The sequence below is a fragment of the Chelonoidis abingdonii genome, chromosome 14 (genome assembly GCF_003597395.2).
Source record: "Chelonoidis abingdonii isolate Lonesome George chromosome 14, CheloAbing_2.0, whole genome shotgun sequence".
Taxonomy (NCBI): domain Eukaryota; kingdom Metazoa; phylum Chordata; order Testudines; family Testudinidae; genus Chelonoidis; species Chelonoidis abingdonii.
In genome coordinates, this window is record NC_133782.1 from 36,383,145 (window position 1) to 36,406,543 (window position 23,399).

Sequence of the window (23,399 nt, forward strand, 5' to 3'; positions counted from 1 at the left end):
TTAGTCAGATTCTGATAGATCCAGAACTTTCCCACCCCTTCCCTTGGAAGCTTAAACTCTAAAAGCTTTTCATAAGCAGAATTCCCTTCATCATGTTTAACAAGAGCAAAAACTTGAAGGAATGTCATAGACAGAGAAATATATTTTTTAAAGTTTTCCACCACCTTCCTTTCTGCCAGAAAAGCATTTAAATTAAAGTCTGTCTGTCATCAAAGAAATGAAAATTGCTGCAATTCAAAGCATGGTGCCGGGTTAAACACTTGGTTTAAATTATGTAATGGTTTATCTTCATCTCATAATGAGAATCCATGACTGACATTTTCAGAGGGACCAAAAGGATTTTCATCTCCCCTTCGTAGGAACTGGCATCTGAATCACTAAAGGGCCAGATTTTTGAAAGGTATTTAGGCACCCAGTGGAATTTTTAAAAGTTCCTGGGATCCTAAAACTCATGGATATCAATGAGTGTTGGGCACCTAAAAGTTTTTGAAAATTCCAGTAGGTGTCTAAATCTACTTACTAGCCAGCCCTAGGGGATCTTGAATATATGTTAGATTTGGGTGTATCAGAGTAAATGGGTATATACTTGCTCATACACTCGCCCAGTAGTAGATTGGGATGGTGGGTTATAGAATAGGCATCACTTTGGGTTTTTCCTCTTTTGAGTCAGTGGTCAGAGTAGTTGAGCCAGAACAGACTGGGGTAAGTAGCAAGTTAAGGCCAGGTTTTAAAACACATTTAGGTGTTTCTGCACTCAGCATCACAACATCCAACTGATTAAGGAGCCTAAATCTCATTTTCAAAAGGGATTTAGGGCATTAGATTCCTAAGTGCTTAAATCCCTTTTGAAAGTGAGATTTAGGCTCCTCAATCAGTTAGGCGTTGTGACGCTGAGCACAGCAATGCCTAAATACCTTAACAAATCTAGGCCCAGGTACCTAAGTCCCAAAGTGACAGTGGGAGTTAGGCCCCTAAATACCTTGGAGGATCACGCCCCTAGGCCCTTTGGAAACCCCCTCTAGCTGCCTACTTGCAGTTTACCGGCACCTAAATGCCTTTGAAAATATGCTGCTTTCCGCTAGGTTATTTAATCTGTAAAACCCAATGCAAATTCCATTCTAGTCAGTGGATTCCCGCCATTGATCTGAATGGGAAATGGATCAAATCCTTTATGCCTCACCATGGCAAGAAGGAAGAAGCGGAAGGATGTGGATAAATGACTTAGTTGGGGATTGGTCCTGCTTTGAGCAGGGGGTTGGGCTAGATACCTCCTGAAATCCCTCCCAATCCTGGTATTCTGTGATTCTGTGAAAGAGGCCTATGTCTGAGACACAAAACCTTCCATGTGTATTCCTGAATCAGGCCAGTCTTGCTGTGTGTCATTCCTTGAATAAGAACCCCTGCAGCCCTGTGCCCCGAAGGTGTGGCTGGAGGGTCGGAGACCCTGCGGCCCTGTGCCCCGAAGGTACGGCTGGAGGGTCGGAGACCCTGCGGCCCTGTGCCCCGACGGTACGGCTGGAGGGTCGGAGACCCTGCGGCCCTGTGCCCCGAAGGTAAGGCTGGAGGGTCGGAGACCCTGCGGCCCTGTGCCCCGAAGGTAAGGCTGGAGGGTCGGAGACCCTGCGGCCCTGTGCCCCGAAGGTACGGCTGGAGGGTTAGAGACTCTGCCACGTGAGCAAGCAGATGAGAATCTGGGCTTGAGTGTCTTGCTATCTTTTATTCCCTTCTGCTTCTGATTGCACTGAGTGTTTATGCAAAGTCTGTGGGGTGCTTCCTGTTTAAAAGCCAACCTCTTTCTCCACCTAGAATAATCCCGTCAAAACAGCGGGGCTGTCACCTGCCTTTACTGCTCAGAATATTAGCATTTGGCTTGGCTGCAGAGGACAGTAAATATGAGGCATATTTTAATTTATCTTTGCTTGATGGCAGCTTGTCCAGGTAAATGGCAAACACAGGGCATTCGTGTGATTCTAGGGTATTAGAGGTGAAGCTGGAATGTCAATATTTATGATAGTCTTTTCCACAGGTGTCCAGTCAGAGGTTCAGCTGGTCCAATCTGGGGCAGAAATGAAGAAGCCTGGAGAGTCTGTGAAAATATCCTGTAAAACCTCAGGCTTCACTTTCACTTCTAAGTACATGCACTGGATCAGGCAGGCCCCCGGCAAAGGTCTGGTTTGGGTAGGAAGAATTAACCCTGCAGATAGTGAAACAAAGTATTCCGAGTCCTTTAAAGGGAGGTTCACCACCACTACAGATAATTCCATCAGCACCGCGTATCTGCAACTCAACAGCCTCAGAACGGAGGACACTGCTGTGTATTACTGTGCTAGACGCACACTGAGGAGAAGCGTACTTAAAGCCATGCAAAAACTCTCAGTAGACACGAAACGCTGTGTTGTAGGCTGAACACATGCACAGCCTTGCTAAGTTATATCTCCTGCCTATCCCCTGTAAGGCAGTGGAGGGTTATCGACTCTACATCGTTCTAATCTAGTCTATTCTGCTCTTATCTGTCCTTTCATTTGTAATTATGGGGAATCCATCACTTTCCGTGGAAGATCATTCCACCTTTAAAACATCTCAGAAGTAAGACGTTTTTCTTTGATTGAAAAAGACCTGATGAAAAGATAAATCAGTATGAAACTGAGGGAATGTCACAGAAAGATTAACATACTTTTGAAGTTTTCCCACAAAGTTCTTTTATGTGAGGAAAACATTTTACTTAATGTCCGTCCATCATCAAAGAAAATTAGACTCATAGACTTTAAGGTCAGAAGGGACCATTATGATCATCTAGTCTGACCTCCTGCACAATGCAGGCCACAGAATCACAAAACTTAGTTTCATTTAAATGTAACCCTTCTGCCTGTCAGACTTGGCAGCCACAAGGGCCGGGTTCAGTATCTAGAGGTTCCGTTTCAATAAGACAATGAAAACCCAGCTTGAGCCCCCACCCAGTGACAAGTACATACCTCCCCCAGAGTTCAGAAGTTCCTCTGCAGAGTTTATCTCCCAGCCTGGGTGGAACTGGGGGGAGGTATGGGGGATAACTTACATGCTCTGCTGCTTCTCGGGTTGACAGCTGATTGCCATGCCTCTTCATGGAGCTCTGCTGCAGTCTTCCCCAGCAGCCGCCCTGCTATCCTCTTCTCTCCACTAGCCATCCTGCTAGCCACTCACCAACTTGCCTGCAGCGCCCCCATCCACTTAATACAGCTCTCAGTGATCTCAGCTCTCAGCAAGTTTATCTGGCAGTAGGAGAGCCTCAGCACTGGTGCACACTTGCTCAAAGCAGGTCTAATGCTTAGACCTGGGCATCAACAATTTCAGCTCTGTAGTATGTAACCAAACTCCTAACAGAGTCACTACACAGTAGAGAGAAGAAAAGTGAAAAATGGTGTTTGGGGGTTTTAGAAAACAGTCCATATTACTAAGTCCAAATATTTAACTCCACACTGCCTCATTTACTTGGGTGTTGAAACCCATGTCCCTTGCCTGGCGAGTGCTACAATGTTGAGGGCAAGTCCTTCCATCATAAAATACCAAGCACATTTCTACTGTCCTTGTTTCACATAAGCAGGATAACAACCCTTTATTACTTCTGCCCCAATAACAGAGAGACTGGGGATCCCGCAGCAGCCAAAGTGACCATTTGGGCAGGCAGAACATCACGCTAGGCGGGGTGGGACTGCCTATGCGAACGAGATCAGCCCCTGAAGTCCTTTTCCGCAGCACACTACCAGATGTCAGGGGAGAGCTTGTTCGGACTCTGCGTGCATAAAGACAGCTGTTGCTAGCTTATATTGCTTTAAATTATAGACTGTCTCACCTGTCATGATTTTTCATGAACAGAATCCACAACTGATATATTGAAAATTCCTATGGGATCTGCTCGCATTCAGATGAGTTGGGGATCCAAATCCTTAAGGGAGTTTTGGAAATCTCAGCCCACTGTTGAAAGTCAAGTTACACCTGGATGCCTCTCTGGAAGATGTGTTTTAATCAAAGACAAGGAACTGGGCTGAATGCAGGAGCAAGTGGAGGAAACTCTCCAGCCTGTGTTACTCAGGAGGTCAGGCTAGATGATCCCAGTGGTCCAGCCTGGCCCTGGAAATGATGAATCTAGGCAACAGAAAATATATCTCAAATGGCCCGATCTGGGTGCAGAGGTATGAGGCAGGGCTAATCAGCTGCTTACTCTTTCCCCTTGGAGGAGGTGGAAAAGCAGGACTGAGGATTGGCAGAGTCTTGGCTCCACTCCCCTGCTCAAAGGTCACTGTAGCTGAGGTTAGGGACAGGGAGTTATTTAGTGATGGTAATTTCCAGCAGTTAAGGTCTGATCCAAACCCACTGAAATAAATGAGAATCCATCCACAACTGGCCTAGGAGAATTGGATTATACCCTGGGAAGGCGAAGGGAGCAGAGGAAGAGCTGTGACTCAGAACCGTATCTCTGACCTGAGGCACAACGCCTCCCAGGGTTAGCCCTGGGTGAGAGCAGATCCTTTCAGGGTTCTGCCTAAAATAAAAGCCTAATTCATTGTCCTCAGAGGCTCCACTGGAGGGGTGAGCAACTCCCCCATGTGAGCAGACGGATCAGAATCTGGGCCCAGTGTCTTGCTGCTTTTTATCCCTCTCTGTTTCTGAAGGTGATGAGTGTTTATGCAAAGTCTGTGGGGAGCTTCCTGTTTAAAAAGCCAATGTCTTTTCCCCTCTAGAATAACCACACTGAACCAGTGAGGCTGTCACCTCCTTTTCCAGGTCAGAATATCAGTGCTTGGTTTGGTTGCAGAGGATAATAAATATGAAGCATATTTTAATTTATCTTTGCTTGATGGCAGTTTATTCAGGTAATTTGAGAACATGGGGAATTCACAGGATGCTTGGATAATGGGGATAAATCTGCTGTTCCAATATTCATAATATGCCTTCCCAACAGGTGTTCAATCAGAGGTTCAGCTGGTCCAATCTGGGGCAGAAATTAAGAAGCCCGGCGAGTCTGTGAAAATATCCTGTAAACATCAGGGTTCACTCTCACCGACTACTATATGTATTGGATCAGGCAAACTCCTGGGAAAGGACTGGTTTGGCTTGGAAGAATTGACCCTGAAGATGGTGCTACTAGCTATGATGACTCCGTGAAAAACAGAGTCACCATCTCGACAGATAACTCCATCAGCACCGTGTATCTGCAGCTCCACAGCCTGAGAGTGGAAGACACGGCTGTGTATTACTGTGCAAGAGACACAGTGAGAAACAGCTAGTTCTAGCCATGCAAAAACTCTCAGTGTGAGGGCAGCACTAATTCATATACTTCTGACTTATGAAAATCTAGCGGGGTTACATCTATTCCATCCCCACTAGGGTTCAATGTAGGCTCATCCCATAGACCCAGATACATTTTAGTTGGGTTTATATTAATTCAGGGACTTGTCCCACAGTTTGATTGTTTTTTAATCATGATTAAGAAATTTAGGATTAGAAGCATTGCAAGGGAATACCAATAAGGCAATTATACACGTATTGAACGACTAACAAACAGTGATAAGAACTATGGCTCTGTATTCTATGAATGGCTATGTACAGGGAGAGACAGCTTTGGAGAAAAGAGAAAATGTGAACAATCTCAAGCTATTCCAGGAATTAGAGAAGAGAGAGAGTTTTGTGTAAAGTCATGTGGGAAGAATTCAGATACTACAGAGAGAAAGAGAGGGTGTGTATGTAGAGACAGATAGATAGATAGATGGGGTGTATGTGGTAGATAGATAGGGTGTAGGGGGTAAATACATAGATAGATGGGGTGTATGGGGTAGATAAATAGATAGATAGAGGGGTAGATAGATAGATAGATGGGGTGGATGTAGATGGATAGATAGATAGACAGACAGATAGATTCAATTTAAGTAATTTATTAGAAATTGGGTGTCCAAATCCCCTTTAGCAGCTTTGAAAATCTCAGTCTATCTGTACGTCTCCACTTACGACCTCATGCAGCATACAGATACTGCGTGCCCAGCTAACTCAGGTTTAGCAGCAGTGTAGATGGTGAGGCCCAGCTTTGGCAGGCAGAGAAGAAGAAAGTTCCCCACATACCTTCACCCCCAGGGCATATACCCTACGTGGGCTCTAAACACACCCAGGCAGTGCCGTCCACGTCTACATCGCTGTTGGTAGCAGTGTCGTGTCCTGCTGCCCCCCCACGCTGGAGCCTGTCACTGTGGTGTGGCAAATCTAGACTCAGCCTGCCTTTTACTGTGGCAGGTGGCTACACATGCAGTGCCTGTACCTCACATGCCACCCTAAGTGTAGACATCACCTCAGAGTCTACGATAGCTGGGTGCTAAAACAGCAACCCACTAGGTGCCTGGGTTTAGAGCTGATGATAGTCCTTGTTTCAAACCTCAGTGACCGTCCTAGAGGGGTTTTACCATGAAAGTGCAACTTCTACCTCCAGAGGCGTAGCTGGAGTGCTGGGCAGTTACCAGAAGATGCACAATGGGCTTATGAGTCTAGCAAGCTGCAAGCAAACCTAGGACTTGAGTCTACACCCATCCCCCAATTAAAAACAAATAAGCAAATACAAATCTTGACTGAGCAAAGTAATGGGGTCATCATGAAGGTTTTAGTAGCTTCCTCACAGGAACACTGGTGATTTCACTGAAAAATACACCCGTGACCAATCTAAAGAGCGTTCCAAGGGTGAAATTCCCCTCGGTGTACAGGGCCAGAACAAGGTCTACTGTATGGTCTGGAGGTTTTGGCAATCACCTCCAGCTTCAAGTCCATGATCTGAATCAGGATCTTCCATATCTCTGGTAAGTACCCTTATCACCCTGCTAATTGCTATTCTGTAAGAACATTACAACATAAGACTGGCTATACTGGGTCTGACCAAAGGTCTCTCTAACCCAGTATGACAGTGGCCAATGCCAGGTGCCCCAGAGGGAAGGAACAGAACAGGGAATCATCAAATGATCCAACATCCTCTGGCAAGGAGTTCCACAGGTTGACTGTGCGTTGTGTGAAGAAATACTTCCTTTTGTTTGTTTTACACCTGTTGCCTATTCATTTCATTGGGTGACCCCCTAGTTGTTATGTTATGAGAAGGAGTAAATAACACTTCCTTATTTACATTCTGCACACCAGTCATGATTTTAAAGACCTGAATCATATCCCACCTTAGTTGTTTCTTTTCCTAACTGGAAAGTGTGAGCTTGCTTTCAGAAATTCCAGCCTGGACATGCATTGAGTCTGTTTGACTGCACTCCTGAAGGTCACAGGCTTGAGTCTTGCTTGATCTCATAGTGAAAGGCCATGTCTGGTTTACCCATCTGCAGAAGGGTACCTGATCCATTTGGTTTGGTCATTCAAAGGCAGGTTGACATGATGCTGGCCCTATCACTCCCCTGTGTACTGTTAGCTATAGAACAGATGTGCCTTAACTGAGTCAGCCCGATGAGCCATTAGCTTGGGAGAACTTCTGATGTCAGAAACCTTCCCAGAAAAATTTCATTGAAACAAATGTGTTTTCACAAAATGGTTTGGTTTTGATGAATTGGCATTCCGCAACGAAAAAAAGTAATTGAAAAATCCCCTACCAACTCTAATGTTTATCCCATTCTAGTGGTTAGTCAACCCAAGAGGGTAACAGGTTTCAGTAAGGCAGTAGCAAAAGCTCAGGATTTTAGCACTGAGGCTTCAACTCCAGCTGATGACTGTGATACACATGCCTTGTGCTGCCCCTCTGAGCTGTAGGGTTCTTTTTCTCACTTAAATCCTCAGTGCTGGCTGCATAGGGGGATGCATTGGTTTGATTAATATTTGCTGGCCTTCTGCAGAGCGAGTGAATCTTATTCTGGTATTTATAATTTGGGTATCTCTTGGTCACTTCAGGTAGGCTGGGATTTTCAAAGCAGCCTAAAAGATTTATGCACACTAACATCTTAGAATTAATGTGCTTAATTCTCTTAGTCTTCTTTGAAAATTCCAGCCCTAGCAACTAGGTTTTTTTCACCAGAGAAAAGCAGCCAGGCTTCAGGAAACCCATGTTTTTGCTCACTGCATTCTAGAAGGCTGCCTTCACCTCCTTTCTTATCATGTAAATCAAAGGGTTCAGCAAGAGGATCAAGATGGTATTTAGCACTGACACTGCCTTGTTGAGACTGAATGAGGAATGCACACTCAGCCTCAGGTGCATAAACAGAACAGCTGCTAGAGTATCGAGACTACAGTCAGATATGAAGTGCAGGTAGAAAATACTTTCTGGTGCCCTGTTGGGGAGGGGATGCGGAGGATGGTGGATATTATACAGATTTAGGATACCACAGTGAACATCAAGGAACTAAGAATAACTGTGATCACAGCCAGGAATCAGTGCAAGCTATTTTTAAGATTGACCCAATGTCACAGTAGAAATAGTTGATAATGTTGGAGTCACATAAAGGCAGCTGGAAGACCAGAATAGTTTGGAAGAATATAGACATGAAGCCCCTGAACCAAGCCCCTATGGACAGCTGGAGGCAGACCTTGCTGGTCATGATCGTGGCATATACCAAGGGTTTGCATATGGCCAAATAGTGGTCAAAGGACATCAGGACCAGGATGAAGAATTCCGTGCTGCCCATGGTCAGCAAGTATGTGAGTAAAATGATGAGAAGGACACAATGTGAAAACTGACCAATGGGGAAGCTCCGGAGAATGAACTCGTTCACTGTTGTAGTGTTGCACATTAGGTCTCTGTCTCCTTCCTCCTTGGAGCCACGACTCACGGGGACAGTAAAAGGTGCAGTCATTTGGAGGTAGGAGTTTAGTTCAGTGGTGAGTCAGGGGAAGCAAAAACTGGTTTGGACCAAATCTGACCAAATCTGAACCTTTTCGGAATTAGTGGGGAATTAAAAAAGTTGTCAAAAATTTCTATTTGGGTCAAAGAAAGTATTTGTCATCAGATGCTACCGATGTGGTGCTCTGCTCTGTTCAGTGTTGATAACAGTCAGCTGCGTGCGTGTGTTCCCCCTGTGTGCTGGCACAGCAAACCCTGAGAGAACCCCCAATGACCACAGACTCCGATAAGGTACGAAGGCACCGGCCAGGTTTACTGTCAAACGAAGCACAGTAATAGCTCCCTGCAGACTCTATAGGACATACTCCGAAAATGTACCCCTGACAATGGACCGGCTCAGTCAGTGGTGGGACTCTCCACTGCCCTCCAGGCCAGACAAAGACACCCCCCCCCCAAGGGATGCATTCTTATACACAGGTACAAAGAGGTTTTGCATAATTGAACGCACTGAGGTACAGCCCCTCTATGCCTTTCTCATGGTGCACAAATAAGTCTATCCATCATACTGTCTATTCATCGTATTGTTCTTTCATATTGTTTATCCATCATATCATCTACCCATTCTATTGTCCTTTTATACTATTTTTAGACTGGGTCTGCCTGTTCCTTGTTATCTGTGTGGGATGTATTTGTACCTGGCAGTTCTGGTGCCGTCTTGGCACACGTTCTTTGAGCAGCCTTCCTCTTGCCAACTTCTGTGAGCAGGGCCTGCCGCTGGCTCACAGCCTCCTTTGCTTTATGTTAGAAATGTCTTGACCATTACTTTAGATCAGATCTCAGGCCTCATAACTGGCCTCTGATACCAAAGATTTATGTCTCAGGACCTCATCTTACTACAGTATTTTGTTAGATGCAAAACATTTTGGGCTAGATTCACAACATTCAAGGAAGATGTTCCTCTGACCAATGTGGTGTCCTTGCTAAATGCAGTCTTGACCCCCATGTTGAACCCTTTGATTTACACAATAAGAAACAAGGAGGTGAAGGCAGTCTTCTGGAATGCGGTGAGCAGAAAAAAAAAGTGGGGGGTTCTCTGAAGCTTGACTGCTTTTCTCTGGTGAAAAATACCTAGTTGCTAGGACTGGATTTTTCAAAGAAGCCTAAGGGAGTGTGGCAAATTGCTGGTACTGTTCTCTGGGTCTCGCGCTTTCTCTTCTCTGGGGTAGGTTCAGGGCGATATTGCTTGCCTCTGAACCAGTTCTTAATCACTCCCCTAGTGTCCTTGGAGGAGGGGAGTGGAGAGGGAGGGACCTGGGCCCGCCCTCTACTCCAGGTCCCAACCCAGGGGCCCTGGGGTTGTGGTGAACCACTTGACTAGCGGTTTCTTCCCCTGGGTTACTTCCCTCTCATACCCGTCAGCTTGTGAAGGGCTTCTCGCCTCTCTTCTATACAAGCCTGGTGCCCCTTACCTAGGGTTTCTGTTGGGCTTCCCAATCCACCGCAGCACTCCTCCAAACCTTCTATTTCTCTCTGGACAAACTCTTCTCTTCTGCAATCTGCACTCTGCTCCAATCCAACCTTTCTCCTTCAACTACCACCCCCTGTCTGACTGAAGCAGGGGTTTATATCCCATGACTGGAGTCAGGTGCTCTAACTGGAGTCAGGTGCTCTAACTGGAGTCAGGTGCTCTAATTGGCCACAGCTGTTCTAGTTAATCTAAAGCAAACCTTCCTCCCTTGGCAGGGAATAAGGCCCCCTGCTAACACTCTTATGCTGCCCTCTGGCCATGCTGTATCACAGGGAGTAAAACACCTTAATTCAAAGGGGTTAGTGTGCATAAATCTTTTAGGCTGCTTTGGAAACCTTGGCCTAGAGGAGGTGACCAGGAGATACCCAAGTTATAAATACCAGAGTAAGATTCCCTAAATGTCCTTTAGCTAAGGAGAGAAGCACTCACCTGGGATGCAACAGACCCATGTTAAAATCTGTTTTGGAAGAGAGATTTGAACTTAAGTCTTCCTCTTCTTGAGTAACCACAGGACAGTGGGGCACTGCCTGATGGGGGTAGGGCTGTCCTTAATATTTCCTGTTGATGCTGTTCCAATTTGTTTAACAAATTCAACAGCCACTGGTGCAGGGACTTGAACTTAAGTCTACAACAGCCTAAGTGTTCATCTAACCACAAAGGTTCAAAGCCAACTTTTGACTGACTCTTCTTGGCCTGCTGACTGTACAGTTATAAGAGGGCCTCATCATCTCCTTCTTCCCTATTTTGAGTGTGTTGCCTAAATCGCCTTGTGAATCTGGCATGATTTATTAATGTGTTATAATTAGTAATTGTGCTGCTACCGCTACAGGGAAACCGTTTGGCAAACGCATATCCAGGGGGCAAGTTATTTCCAGGTTGATCAAAATTGCATTTTGGGGTGAATAAACTATTTTGTCTCAGATATTTCAAGCAGGTCTCCAGACATTAGCTGGTGTCTCAGAAATACTGGAATCAGCAAAGGAGATCAGGGCTTCTGCTATAACATTTTCTCGTGAATATATATATGCAATTCCCAATCACCATCTATCTATCACTCTATGTGCATCTCTCTCTCTCTCAAAGCTGATGAATTGTTGACTGTATTGTTCTATTTACCACGGCACTAAGGACTAGATTTTGCTATCACTGCAGTCAATGGGGGATGAGTAACAATTAATGCTTGTGTGGCACTCAGACCCTACGGCACTGAGAGTGATACAAGAATATAGACTGATAAAACGGGATCTTAGATCTAGAGGGTTAATTATGTGTAGTATCCGGGTGTTTACTTCAGAAGACATTAAATAATTCTAATAAATAACTTGGGCCTTTCTATAACCTTTGAACACTGTATCATTTTATATACCAGTAGCCAAACTTCCACTGACTTTAGCGTCCGCTGGAATGCCTCTGACCCTCAGCCTTTCACTGAACTGGGTACACTCTCACTTCTTTGCAGGGTCTCAGAGAGACAAAGCAGCTGCTGTATCCTCAGCTTAACTGCCCTGTTAAATTGTGTTCACTCTTGCTCTATCTGACCAGACAGGCACAAAGCATCTGGGATGTATCCAGTGACTCTGACCTCGAGTTTAAATTGCAGAGGAAGGGGTGACGAACTTCTTTAGCTAAGACAAGAAGTTAGGAATCATGTGCTATACTCACTGGTAACCTCTAACTACTTCGGGTATATCTGCTCTGCAAATGAGGGATCTGATTGCAACACATGTAGGCATACCTCAACTTCAATCTTGGGTACCAACAGCAGTGAAACCATGGCAGCATGGACCTCAGTGTGGGCCATACAAGTCCACCTGAGATGCTTAGTAATGACACACGGGACACTGCTGCTGGTACCTGAGCTAGATAGATCAAAGCTAGCGTGAATATATCTACTGATGCTGAAATCATACCTCCGATTGCAGCGCTCAAGTGACATGGGGCAGTTGTGAATGACCAGACTGTACCCTGTGGCTGCTGTGTATCACCAGAATGGCACAAAACAGCCAGAGACTATCGATGAGTCTATCCCCACAATCTCCAGGAAGAAAACAAAGGAATTATTCACATCAGTGATAGAACATTCAACCTCCAGAATGAGATATCTGGGAGCAGGGGAGATAGCTTTCTCAGGAACGGGGCCATGACAGTAGAACTTTGCCTCTGGAATTGGTTGGGATGCTCAGAACCTCCCAAAGATATAATCTCCACTTCTTCAGTCTGTCTGGGGCCGGATCCAGGCACCAGCTTACCAATCAGGTGCTTGGGGTGGCCAATTCAAAGGGGCAGCACGTCCTGGTGTTCTGCGGAGATTCGGCGGCGGGTCCCTCATTCCCTCTCTTCCCCTTTGAGCCGAACCGAATTGCTTCCAAAGAAGCAGCGCGGTTGAGCTGCTGCCGAAGTGCCGCTGCTCGTCTTTTCTTTTTTTGTCTGCTTGGGGCGGCAGAAAAGCTGGAGCCGGCCCTGAGTCTGTCAGTAACCTGACTGAAATCAGACATTTAAGAAGCAAAACAAAGAAAATGACAACCTCTCATAAAATAGGGAAAGGGGAAAGAAGGGACTACAGCACTCTCTCTGTGTTCCGTTTATGAATAGGTACGGCTTTTATATAGCTTCCTAGTGGTTGTGGTTCACCTGCCTGTATAGGTGGGTAGATACGTAGCTTGATAGACAGACTGATGGATAGGTCAGATAGAAAGAGAAAAATAGACAGATTGGAGGATTAAGAGAAAATTCCTGCAAGGAGAAGAAGGTGAAGAACACTGAAACTGCCCATTTGAAATATGATAGGATACAGCTTTTTCTTTGCAAAGACATGTGTTTTGTTTGATATAAAGAAAGTCTATTTCAGATCTAATGCTCCTAAACTACTTTCTGCAAATTTTAATCTCTGCAAAACATCCCTCTGAACTCAACAATGTTAGCATCTTTCTCTGTTCACAGTAACCAGTTCAGGATGTTGCCAACACCAAGTAAAATATACAATGACATGGAGGTAATGTGCAATGTGGATCTGAATACAACTAGGTCCAGCTAATTATATCTCCACAGAATGTTCTATTTTAAGCCTAATTTCTTTGCTGGCAGTATTTATTGTTGAGGAAGAAACGTTATTTTGCATTTGCTCAACATCTTGTCTGTACGGATTCCTCTGTTAATTCTTGGAGGACAAATGAGCTAATGTTCCGTATTTTAGATGCTGTCGGATATTCACAGCATGTGTCATTATGTGTTAAGCTTTGCATGTCACTGAACTTGATTTTCCAACAAGTTTTTATAATAATATCCTTGCCGAAGAGATATAGCTCACACTCATTCTAATGGCTATGTCAAATCCTTAGACTTTACTATTAAAAAATCTTTTTTCTTTCTCTTTCTTTCTTTCTGAACAGGAAACTAACGAGTTGTTTAAAAACCCAACAGCCATCATACAAAAAAACCCCACCTGTCCAAATATTTAAGTACAAATTCTATTCCTTGGAGCTCTCATGTAAAAATAAAAATCAAGATAATTTTTGCTTTTATATATTTATTTCTTTGGATTTATAACTTTGTAAAACTCACCTGTGTTCTAAGCACCTGTTTACATGCATTAAACATACCACTCTTAAAAGGATATCCATAGCTTGGCGGTTGTAGGTCCAACAAAGGTATTATACACAAACAAAAACACTTTATCATCCCTCAAATGCCCAAACCTCACCATCTTCTGCACTTCTCTAAAGCTCAGGGGAGCAACATCTTTGCATCATGTTCTTAAGATCAATAGACACATCCTAGATTGAATCAAAGGCAATTTCTGTCACACAGATCCAGATTATCATTTCATAAACAAATGAAAGGATCCAGTGACCTTTGGAGATTGATTTGGGGTTAGATTTTGAAGGTATTTAGCTGCCTAAATTTGTAGATAGCTGCCTATAGGGATTTTCAGAAGTATCTAGGCACCTAAGTCCCTCTGGGAATTAGGCACTTTTGAAAATCCAAATAAGGACCGATGTGGGTCTTTAGATTCTTAAGTATCTTTAAAACCCTGGCCCTTTGTTCTTACTCAACGCTGTGAAGGAATCTGACCCTTCATCCCTAGAGTTACTGGATCATATCTCCAGCCAGTGTCAATTGGAGTGATCCAAGTCAGTGGGCCTGATTCCAGACAGTGTAAATTGCCCACAGTTCCACATAAGTCAGTGGAGCTGAACTGAGTCACACCAGATGATGATCTGATCCAATGAGATGTGGAATCATATTTTACCTGCTCTTTAGCTTGATCTAGGAATGGGCAAGATCCTCAACCTGTGTAAACTGGCACCGCTTCATTTGCTTCACAGGAGCTTCACCAGTTTACACCAGAGAATGTTAGTGGAGAAGTCTATCTCTAGTATAGGCATGCTTTGAGCATTCAGTACAGTGACATCTTAAGGGTGCTGGTAGTTCAAAAGCATCTAAGGGATTTAAGAGCAAAAATCTCCCACTGACCTTCAATGAGACTTGTGCTTCTAAATCCCCTAGGTGTTGTTTTAAATCTCCTCTAAATGAATAGCATAGCTTGATATACAAATATGAAAAGTTGGTAGCAGTTTTCACATTCATTGCTCAATTTAAACACAACTCATGATTAAGCCTATTTGTATTTTTCCAAAATAATATGAGGAAGAACTTCAGTGTCATGAAGAATATTCAACCTTTCAGTAAAACAGGCTTCAATTCTCTAAGGTGATTTGTGTGAGAGTAATTCAGACTTCTTAACAACAGAGCAAGACTGGCTCTAAACTATGGACTAAGAGACAGGAATTTAGAAAAGCCTGAAATCTACTTACCCTGCCAGACTGACAGAACGTTACAGAGATAGACAGATTCTGGTTCATCTCCTGGTATGTTTTACAGAACAGTCATTAGAAACAATATGAGTGGAGAAAAGATTGTAATGTCAAAGAATTTAACTTAACATTGGGAGACTGATTCATGCTTTTTCACCAATTGTTGGATGCTGCTTTTATGTTCCTAGAAAGGAGAAAGAGAACTGAACCTACCATAACAAGGAGAAGTTAGTCAGATACCATAGGGCTCTTTAAGCTAGCATAAAAATGTAAAAAATTCTCCAACTCTTGGAGGGTATAAAAAAGACTGGATGACTTCCGAAAGGACATATTTTGTAACTCAAACACAAGTATTGTGCCCAGCACAGAATTACTGGGTGAAATTCTATTTTCCATCCCATAGAGATGTTCAGTGGGAAAATAATTGATTAGTAGATAGATGCCTACTGGGAATCAATGGTAGTTCAGTGCCCGGGCGCTTCTGAAAATCTCACTAGATATATACTTGTTTTTTTGGTGCCTAAATTCTTTTGAAAATTTGGTCTTAAGTTACACAGCTACATTAAGATTCATTGGAATTTGGGCACCTAAACTCCTTAGCTCATATGAAAAGCTCAGCTTTTGTTCTTACTATCCTGAATTTTGTTAGGAAGGAAAATCAGTTTTAGAGGATTGGTGTGCTAGTCTTGGACTTTGCTCTGCTACTTTCAATGCTGCATTTGTTCTGTGGATAATTGCACATTGATCTCAAATGTCTGACAGTTCTGCACTTTCAAGAAATGCAAAATTATTTTAATTGTTTCCATGAACATTGGAATTGACTAAATGTTTATTTATGAAAAATACAGATGGAGACAGGACTATTACACAGAACTGTACTAGACATTAACCGATTGACTCATGGCTTCTCATTATCATTTTGTTGCTTTACCTGTAGCTATCCAGAAGCATTTCACAACTTTTTGTTCCCCGACCAAAGGCTTCTCTCAGAGCGAGCTTCACAGTCTTGTTTCTGAGGCTGTAGATAAAAGGGTTGAGGAAAGGGTACAGTACAGTGTTCAGCAGAGCCACCCCTTTGTTGACATCCAAGGAGAAACTTCCTGAAGGCCTGGCATACAACACAATGCAGCTTCCATAGACAAGAGCCAAAGCTGTGAGATGGGATCCACAGGTAGCAAAAGCTTTCTGTCTGCCTGTGGTTGTTGGGATTCGCAGAATAGAGAAGAAGATGCTCACGTACGACAACATTATCAAGCATAATGAACTCAGCACTATAGTTGTGCTCAAAATGGAGTCTGCCCTCCTAACCCCACTGGTGTCAGTGCAGGACAATAGGAAAAGGGGTGTGTTGTCACAAAAGAAATGGTTGATCACATTCGGCCCACAGAATCTCAGCTTTGAAATCAGGACCATCCGTACACTTATAACTATGAAACTTCCCAGCCATGAGCCAAGGACCAGTTGGATGCAGAGTCTCTGATTCATGATGGTGGCGTACTGCAAAGGGCAGCAGATGGCAACATAGCGATCAAAGGACATGACCACTAAAAGGGTGAACTCCGTAGCCCCAAGAGTGAAATAGAAGAAGGTCTGGGCCATGCAGCCATGGAATGAAATGGTTCTGCTGATGGAGAGAAGGTCCAGCATCAGCTTAGGGCTTGTGACCGAGGTGAACCAGATTTCCAAGAAGGACAAATTGACGATGAAAAAGTACATGGGAGAGTGGAGTCGGCGATCCACCCACACTATGAAAATGATGACCACATTGCCCATCACTGTGATCAGGTAGGTGAGGAGAAGAATCAGGAAGAGGAAAATCTTCTGTTTCTCACCAAGGCTGGAAAATCCCAGTAGGATGAACTCAGACAAAGCCGTTTCATTCCTTTCCTCCATGTCTGACTTCAGGGTTGTCTGTAGAAAGAGTAAATATGAGAATAAGTGAATGGCATTTTCGTGTATTCATAGATTTTAAAGCCAGATGAAACCCTTGTGATCTTCGAGCCCCACTTTGTACATAATATATGATGACATGATTTTACCTAATAACTCCTCCATCAATCCTGTAATTTGTTGTCATAAGAACAACCATACTGGATCAAACCAATTGTCCATCTAGCCCAGTATACTGTCTTCTGCCAGTGGCTAAAGCCAGGTGCTTCATAGAGAATGAACAAAACAGGGGGCTCTTATTGGGTGATCCATACCCTGTCATTCACTCTCAGCATCTGGCCATCAGAGGCTCAAACACGCAGAGCATGGGATTGCATCCCTGACCATCTTGGTTAATAGCCCTTGATGGACCTATCCTCCAGGAACTTATCTAAAACATTTTTGAACCCAGTTATACTTTTGGCCTTCACAACATCCCCTGGCAATGAGTTCCACAGGATGACTGTGTGTTGTGTGAGGAATTACTTCCTTTCTTTGTTTTAAACTGGATGCCTATTAATTTCATCAGGTGACCCCTGGTTCTTGCGTTCCATGAACAGGTAAATAGCACTTCCTTATTCACTTTCTCCACACCATTCATGACTTTCTAGACTTCTCTCATATCCCTCCATAGTCATCTCTTTTCCAAGCTGAAGAGTCTCAGTCTTTTTAATCTCTCCTCATATGGAAGCTGTTCCACACCCCATGATTATTTTGTTACCTTTCTCTGTACATTTTCCATTTCTAATACATAATATGCCCACTCCTAGAGCACTATGGGCAGTTCTGGTCGCCCCATCGTAGAAAAGATGTATTTATATAGTCGCATTATGTTATTTGCAATCTTATTATCTATCCTTTTGGCAGCGATTCCCAACATTTTGTTCACTTTTTTGACTGCCGTTGCACATTGAGTAGATGTTTTCAGAGAACTATCCACAATGACTCCAAGATCTCTTTCTTGAGTGATAACTAATTTAGACTCTATCATTTTGCATGTGAAGTTGTGATTATGTTTTCTCATATACATTAGTTTGCATTTTTCAACATTGAATTTCATCGGCCATTTTGTTTCCAAATCACCCTGTTTTGTCAGAGCCTTTTGTAACTATCTTATGTAATTGACTTAACTATCTTATGTAATCTAGACTCGTTTGTGAACTTTGCCATCTTTGTGCAGCGGCAGTCAAAAAAGCTAACAGTGAAAAGAACATGACATCCAGGCATCCAAGCCTCTGTGTCGCTGAGCACCCAGAAGCATATGTCATTGTTTTGCAATGTAATTCCATTATAGATTCCTTCTTCTGGAAGGGACCAATGAGTTCATGTAGTCTCATTGCCTGTATAACTCCTGCCATTGATCTTCCTCAAAATAATTTCTTTTAACAAGATTCTATCTTTTAGGAAAACATCCCAACTTGATTTAAATATTGCCAGTGATGGAGAATCCACCATCAGACTTGATGAGTTTTCAAATAGTTAATTCCCCTCACTGTTAAAAAAGGTACACCTTAGGTTCCAATCTGAATTTTTTCTAGCCTTCATGTTCAGTCATTTGGCCTTGTTCTACATTTTTTCTGCTAGACTATATTTGTTCCCCATGTAGGTACTTATTGACTGTGAGCAAGTTACCTTTTAAAGTTCTTTTTGTTAAGATAATTATATTGAACTCCTTCAGTCTATCACAATCAGTAACATTTTCCAAAGCTTTAATCATTTCCGTGGTTCATCTCTGAACCCTCACCAATTTATCAGCATCCTTCTCCAACTGTGGGCAGCAGAACTGGATCCAGGATTCCAGCAGCAGTTGCACCAGCACCAAATGGAAAGGAAAAACACCCCACTTCTCCTTCTCAGTATTCCTGTTTTCACACCCGAGGATTGCATTAGACTTTTTTAGCCACATCACTGAACTGGGAGCTCATGTTCGGCAGATTATTTCCTGTGACCTCTGAGTCTTTTTCAGAGTGAAGTTTGCTTAAGACATCTAATAACAATATCTCATGCAATGCAATTTTGAGTGAACATAGTCCCTTCTCCAGACTCATGGTTGACCTATAGCAGTGTTTTTCAGGCTTTTAATGTTGGTGAATCATTAATCAAAGTAAAAATGTTCACAATCCCATTACATTTACTATAAAGAGTAAAACTGCTATCAATGTTAACAGTGATAATCCTACTGAATACAAGTACTACATTTGATCTCAGAAACTTTGAAGGTTTTTACTACTCCCAAGTTTATTCTGGAAATTTGATTTGCTTTGTGTCAGGACTGTAATAAAAAATTCAGTGCCTCCCCACCCCCATGGCTTTAATGTCAAGACTCCCAGAAACAACACCCATCTGTTTAGAAACACAGATCTAATCTGCTCTCAGCCATCCCATAAATCATAGGAGTTTGTCTAGTAATTTCTCCATTAATCCCACAATTTGTGGATGAAGTAGGGAATATCTTTTAGAAAGAGCTCCAAACTCAACATAAAGACTACAATTAACAGAATATCTGCTATATCCCTAGGTAAATTGCCCCAATACTTAATGACTCTCACTCTTAAAAATGTGCTCCTTACTTCTTGCTTGAATTTGTTTTTCTTCAGCTTCAAACCACTGGATACTTTTTTCTGCTGGGCTAAAGAGTTCTCAACTGTCAGAAATCTCTTCCCCATGTAGGCACTTCTAAATCATGATCAAGTCATCTCTGAACCTTGTCTTCAATAATTTAAATAGACTGAACTTCACCACTGTATTCTATAGCTCCACCTTCCCTTCCCTCAATCCTTCCTTTATTCCCCTTTTCAACAGCAGTGACAAGGCAAACGGAGCAGCTGAAGATCACTAAAACACACCTAACGATAGACACAAGGAGCTCATTCTCTCTAGTTTAAAAAGGGGAAGTTGAAGGGGTGACTAGATTACAGCCAAAGGTACAGGGGGAGACAGCTGTTACAAGATCCATTGGCCACAAGTTGAAGCTAGAAGAATTTGGGACTGGAAACAAAAGTATAATTTTTTAAAAGTGAGGATAATTAACAATTGAAATTACTTACTGAGGGCTGTGGTGGAGTCTCCATCACTGACCATTTTTAAATCAAGATTAGATTTTTTTTTCTAAAAGATCTGCTCTAGGAATTTTTTTCTGGGAAGTTCCAGGGCCAGTGTTAGAGAGGAGACTGGCCCAGATGATCACAATGGTCCCTTCTGGCAATCTGATCTATGAATTTCTGAGCCATGGAACATCAAAGCATAGCTGTAGACACTATAATTTTATATCTTCATCTTTTCAGACTGGCCGAATATTGGATGCTGTCGTTTAGAAATGAAACAGAACCCACCTCTCTTCTTCTGAAATTCTCTCTCCATTGCTTTCTGAGCATCTTTCCTGCTGAGTCCATCTGGTGAATAAAAACTTTGCCTTCACACACTCTGTAAATAAGGTTTTGAAAATGCTATGATTTCCTTTGAAACCTGGCAATACCAATGGGAAATTACCGAGGCAAGAAATCTCCTTGGACAATCTGAAATGAATGATCAAACTGAACACAGAAATGGTCATCTTTAAGGCTAAGATTGTTAAAAAGACTAAGGGAGTTAGATGCAGTGCTCTCATGTTACTTACATTGCACTCAGGTGCTCAAATGCCTTAGGAAACATGGAAATCCTATCATAAACTGTTAGGGCAGAACTCAGTGATTAATTCAGCTTTTGTGAATTTCTCAAATTTTGATTTTTTTCCATGATTTCTCCATCAAAGTATGGAATCATTTTGTGAAAGGTAACAGACAAAATGTTATTCTTAAATAGTCACAAAATTCTTTACTTCTTTTGCAAACACTTTTACTAATTTATGCTCTAAAATAAACAGATTGCAAGTGGAATGGCAAATCAGTGTGCATTTGCGAGTGTAGCTCTGTGTTTAACAACTTCATATATGGCTGGCAATTGAAAAAGAAACGCTGATTTAGATTGAACCAAAAATTCATTTCAATAAATTGGTGAATTAAAAAGTGAAAAAACAAAACAAATTTATTGTGAATCAAATGACAAAACTGAAATATATGGTTTCAGTCTTGGAGATATTCAATTATTTTCTATGTTTTTTTTTAAAGCAAAGGAAATTGAGACAAAAATGTCGCTTGTGCTGAAAAACAACTCTTGAAAAATGTTGCAATGAAATATTTTGATTTTTTTTAAAATGTGGTTGGCACAGTTCAGTGAAACTAACATGAATTTGCAAAATCTTTCAGTGTTGCTGAATCAGAATTTTAGACCAGAGAGTGTTTCAGCCAAAAAAGTTCACCCCCCTCCATTTATGAGCATTTGTATGTATTATACCAGGCTTGTGTGTGAATTTCTTGATATTGAGATAGGAATTTCATTTTAGCCTTTTACCAAATCAAATGGGAAATTTAGAATATTCTTCTAATAGGAAACTGCTCCCAGTATAATCTTAGAGGTCAAGATCAAGGAAGAAAAGAGACTAGACGTCCATCCAGAGACAGGCAACACCAGTCAAGACAACTGATTTTATTGTCATAATAATGATTTGAGTTTCATGGGGTGTTGGGGTTTCGCTATGGGGCATGCTAACCTGAACATTCATTACACACACACAATCATAATCTAAGAAGATTCTATAGCTTTTCTCTGAGTATAAGAAATCTCAGGTATATCTATTAGGCCCCATGTACAGGGCCAGTGCAAGGATGTTTCGTGCCCTAGGCGAAACTTCCACATTGCACCCTCCCCTGTCCTCGAGCCCCCACCCTGATGTGCCCCCCCTCCGTGGCAGCTCCCCCACTCTGCCCTGAGGCGCCTCCCCTGCGGCAGCTCCCCACCCGCCACCCTCTGCCCTGAGGCACCACCACGCCCCAGCTCACCCCTGCTCCGCCTCCACCCCGAACACGCCGTGGCTGCTTCATTTATCCCGCCTCCCAGGCTTGTGGCACCTAAGCTGATTGGCGCCACAAGCCTGGGAGGTGGAAGAAGTAAAGCAGCTCACCCCTGCCCCACCTTGTCCCCGAGCATACTGTCGCTGCTTCACTTCTCCCGCCTCCCAGGCTTGCGGCGCCAATCAGCTTAGGCACTGCAAGCCTGGGAGGCGGGAGAAGTGAAGCAGCCACAGCGTGCTCAGGGAGGAGGTGGGGCAGGGGTGAGCTGGGGTGGGGAGTTCCCCTGCATGCTGCCGCCCCCCCTTATTTGCTGCAGGTGGCCCTCCCGTCGATACCCTGCCCCAGCTCCGTCTGCCTAAATGCCGGCGGCAACTGGGGTGGCCGAAGATCCGGCCGCGGTGGTTAAAGAAAACAGCGCCCCCCAAATCCTAGCGCCCTAGGCGACCGCCTAGGTTACCTAAATGGTTGCCCTGGCCCTGCTCATCTACACTATTGCTAAGACTTTCCAAGCCACTTTCGAGATCTGGACAACTGATTCTGCAATGTCCCAGAGGATTGGAAAAGGGTAGCCATAGAAACCATCTTTAAAAAGGGGAAGGAATGAGAGCAAGGAATTATAGATCAGGCAGCCTAACTTCAGTACCTGGAAAGCTACTGGAAAAAAATATTAAACAACTGATGTGTAAGCGCCTAGAGAATAACACAGTTATAAGGCCTGGCCAGAATGGATTTGTCAAGAATAAATCAGGCCAAACCAAACTAATTTCTATCCTTGAGGAGGTTACTGGCCTAATGAATGGGGGACATTATTACATTAGATTTTAATAATGCATTTGTCATAGTCCCACATTACAGTCTCAGAAGAAAACTACAGAAATGTGATTTAGATGAAGTTACTATTAGGTGGGTGCTCAACTGGTTGGAAAACCATACGAAAAGAGTAGCTATGAATCACAGACTCACAGTAGTTATGGAATCACAGACTCACAAGGGTCATCCAGTCTAACCCCCTGCCAAGATGCAGGATTTGTTGTGTTTAAACCATCCAATAGTTCACTGTGGAATGGGAAGGTGTCAGTCCTCTGTCTGGTACTAGTCATTAGTTTAATTAATAACTTTGATCACAGAATGTTTATCAAATTTGCAGATGATGCCAAGCCGTGAGGGGTTCCGAGCACTTTGGAGGACAGGATGAGAATTCAAAATGACTTTGGCAGAGGATTGGTCTGAAATCAACAAGATGAAATTCAAGAAAGACAATTACAATGTTCTATACTTAGGAAAGAAAAACTGAATGCACACCTACAAAATGGGGAATATAAAATGCTGGGTGGTAGGTCTGGGGGTTACAGCAGCTCACAAATTCAGTATGAGTCAACAATGCAAGGCAACTGAGAAAAATGTTAATATCATTCTAAGGTGTAACAATAGGAGTCTTGTAGGTAAAACCGAGCAGCTAA

The 23,399-nt window shown here is 43.1% G+C and overlaps 1 protein-coding gene across 1 annotated transcript; it reads right to left on the reverse strand.

The window, feature by feature from the left end:
* Positions 1-16,048: 16,048 nt before the first annotated feature.
* LOC116824993 (olfactory receptor 6M1-like) lies at positions 16,049-17,014 on the reverse strand. Its single transcript, XM_032780668.1, has one exon. The coding sequence runs from the start codon at positions 17,012-17,014 to the stop codon at positions 16,049-16,051; it is 966 nt and encodes a 321-aa protein (XP_032636559.1).
* Between the last annotated feature and the right edge of the window lie 6,385 nt (positions 17,015-23,399).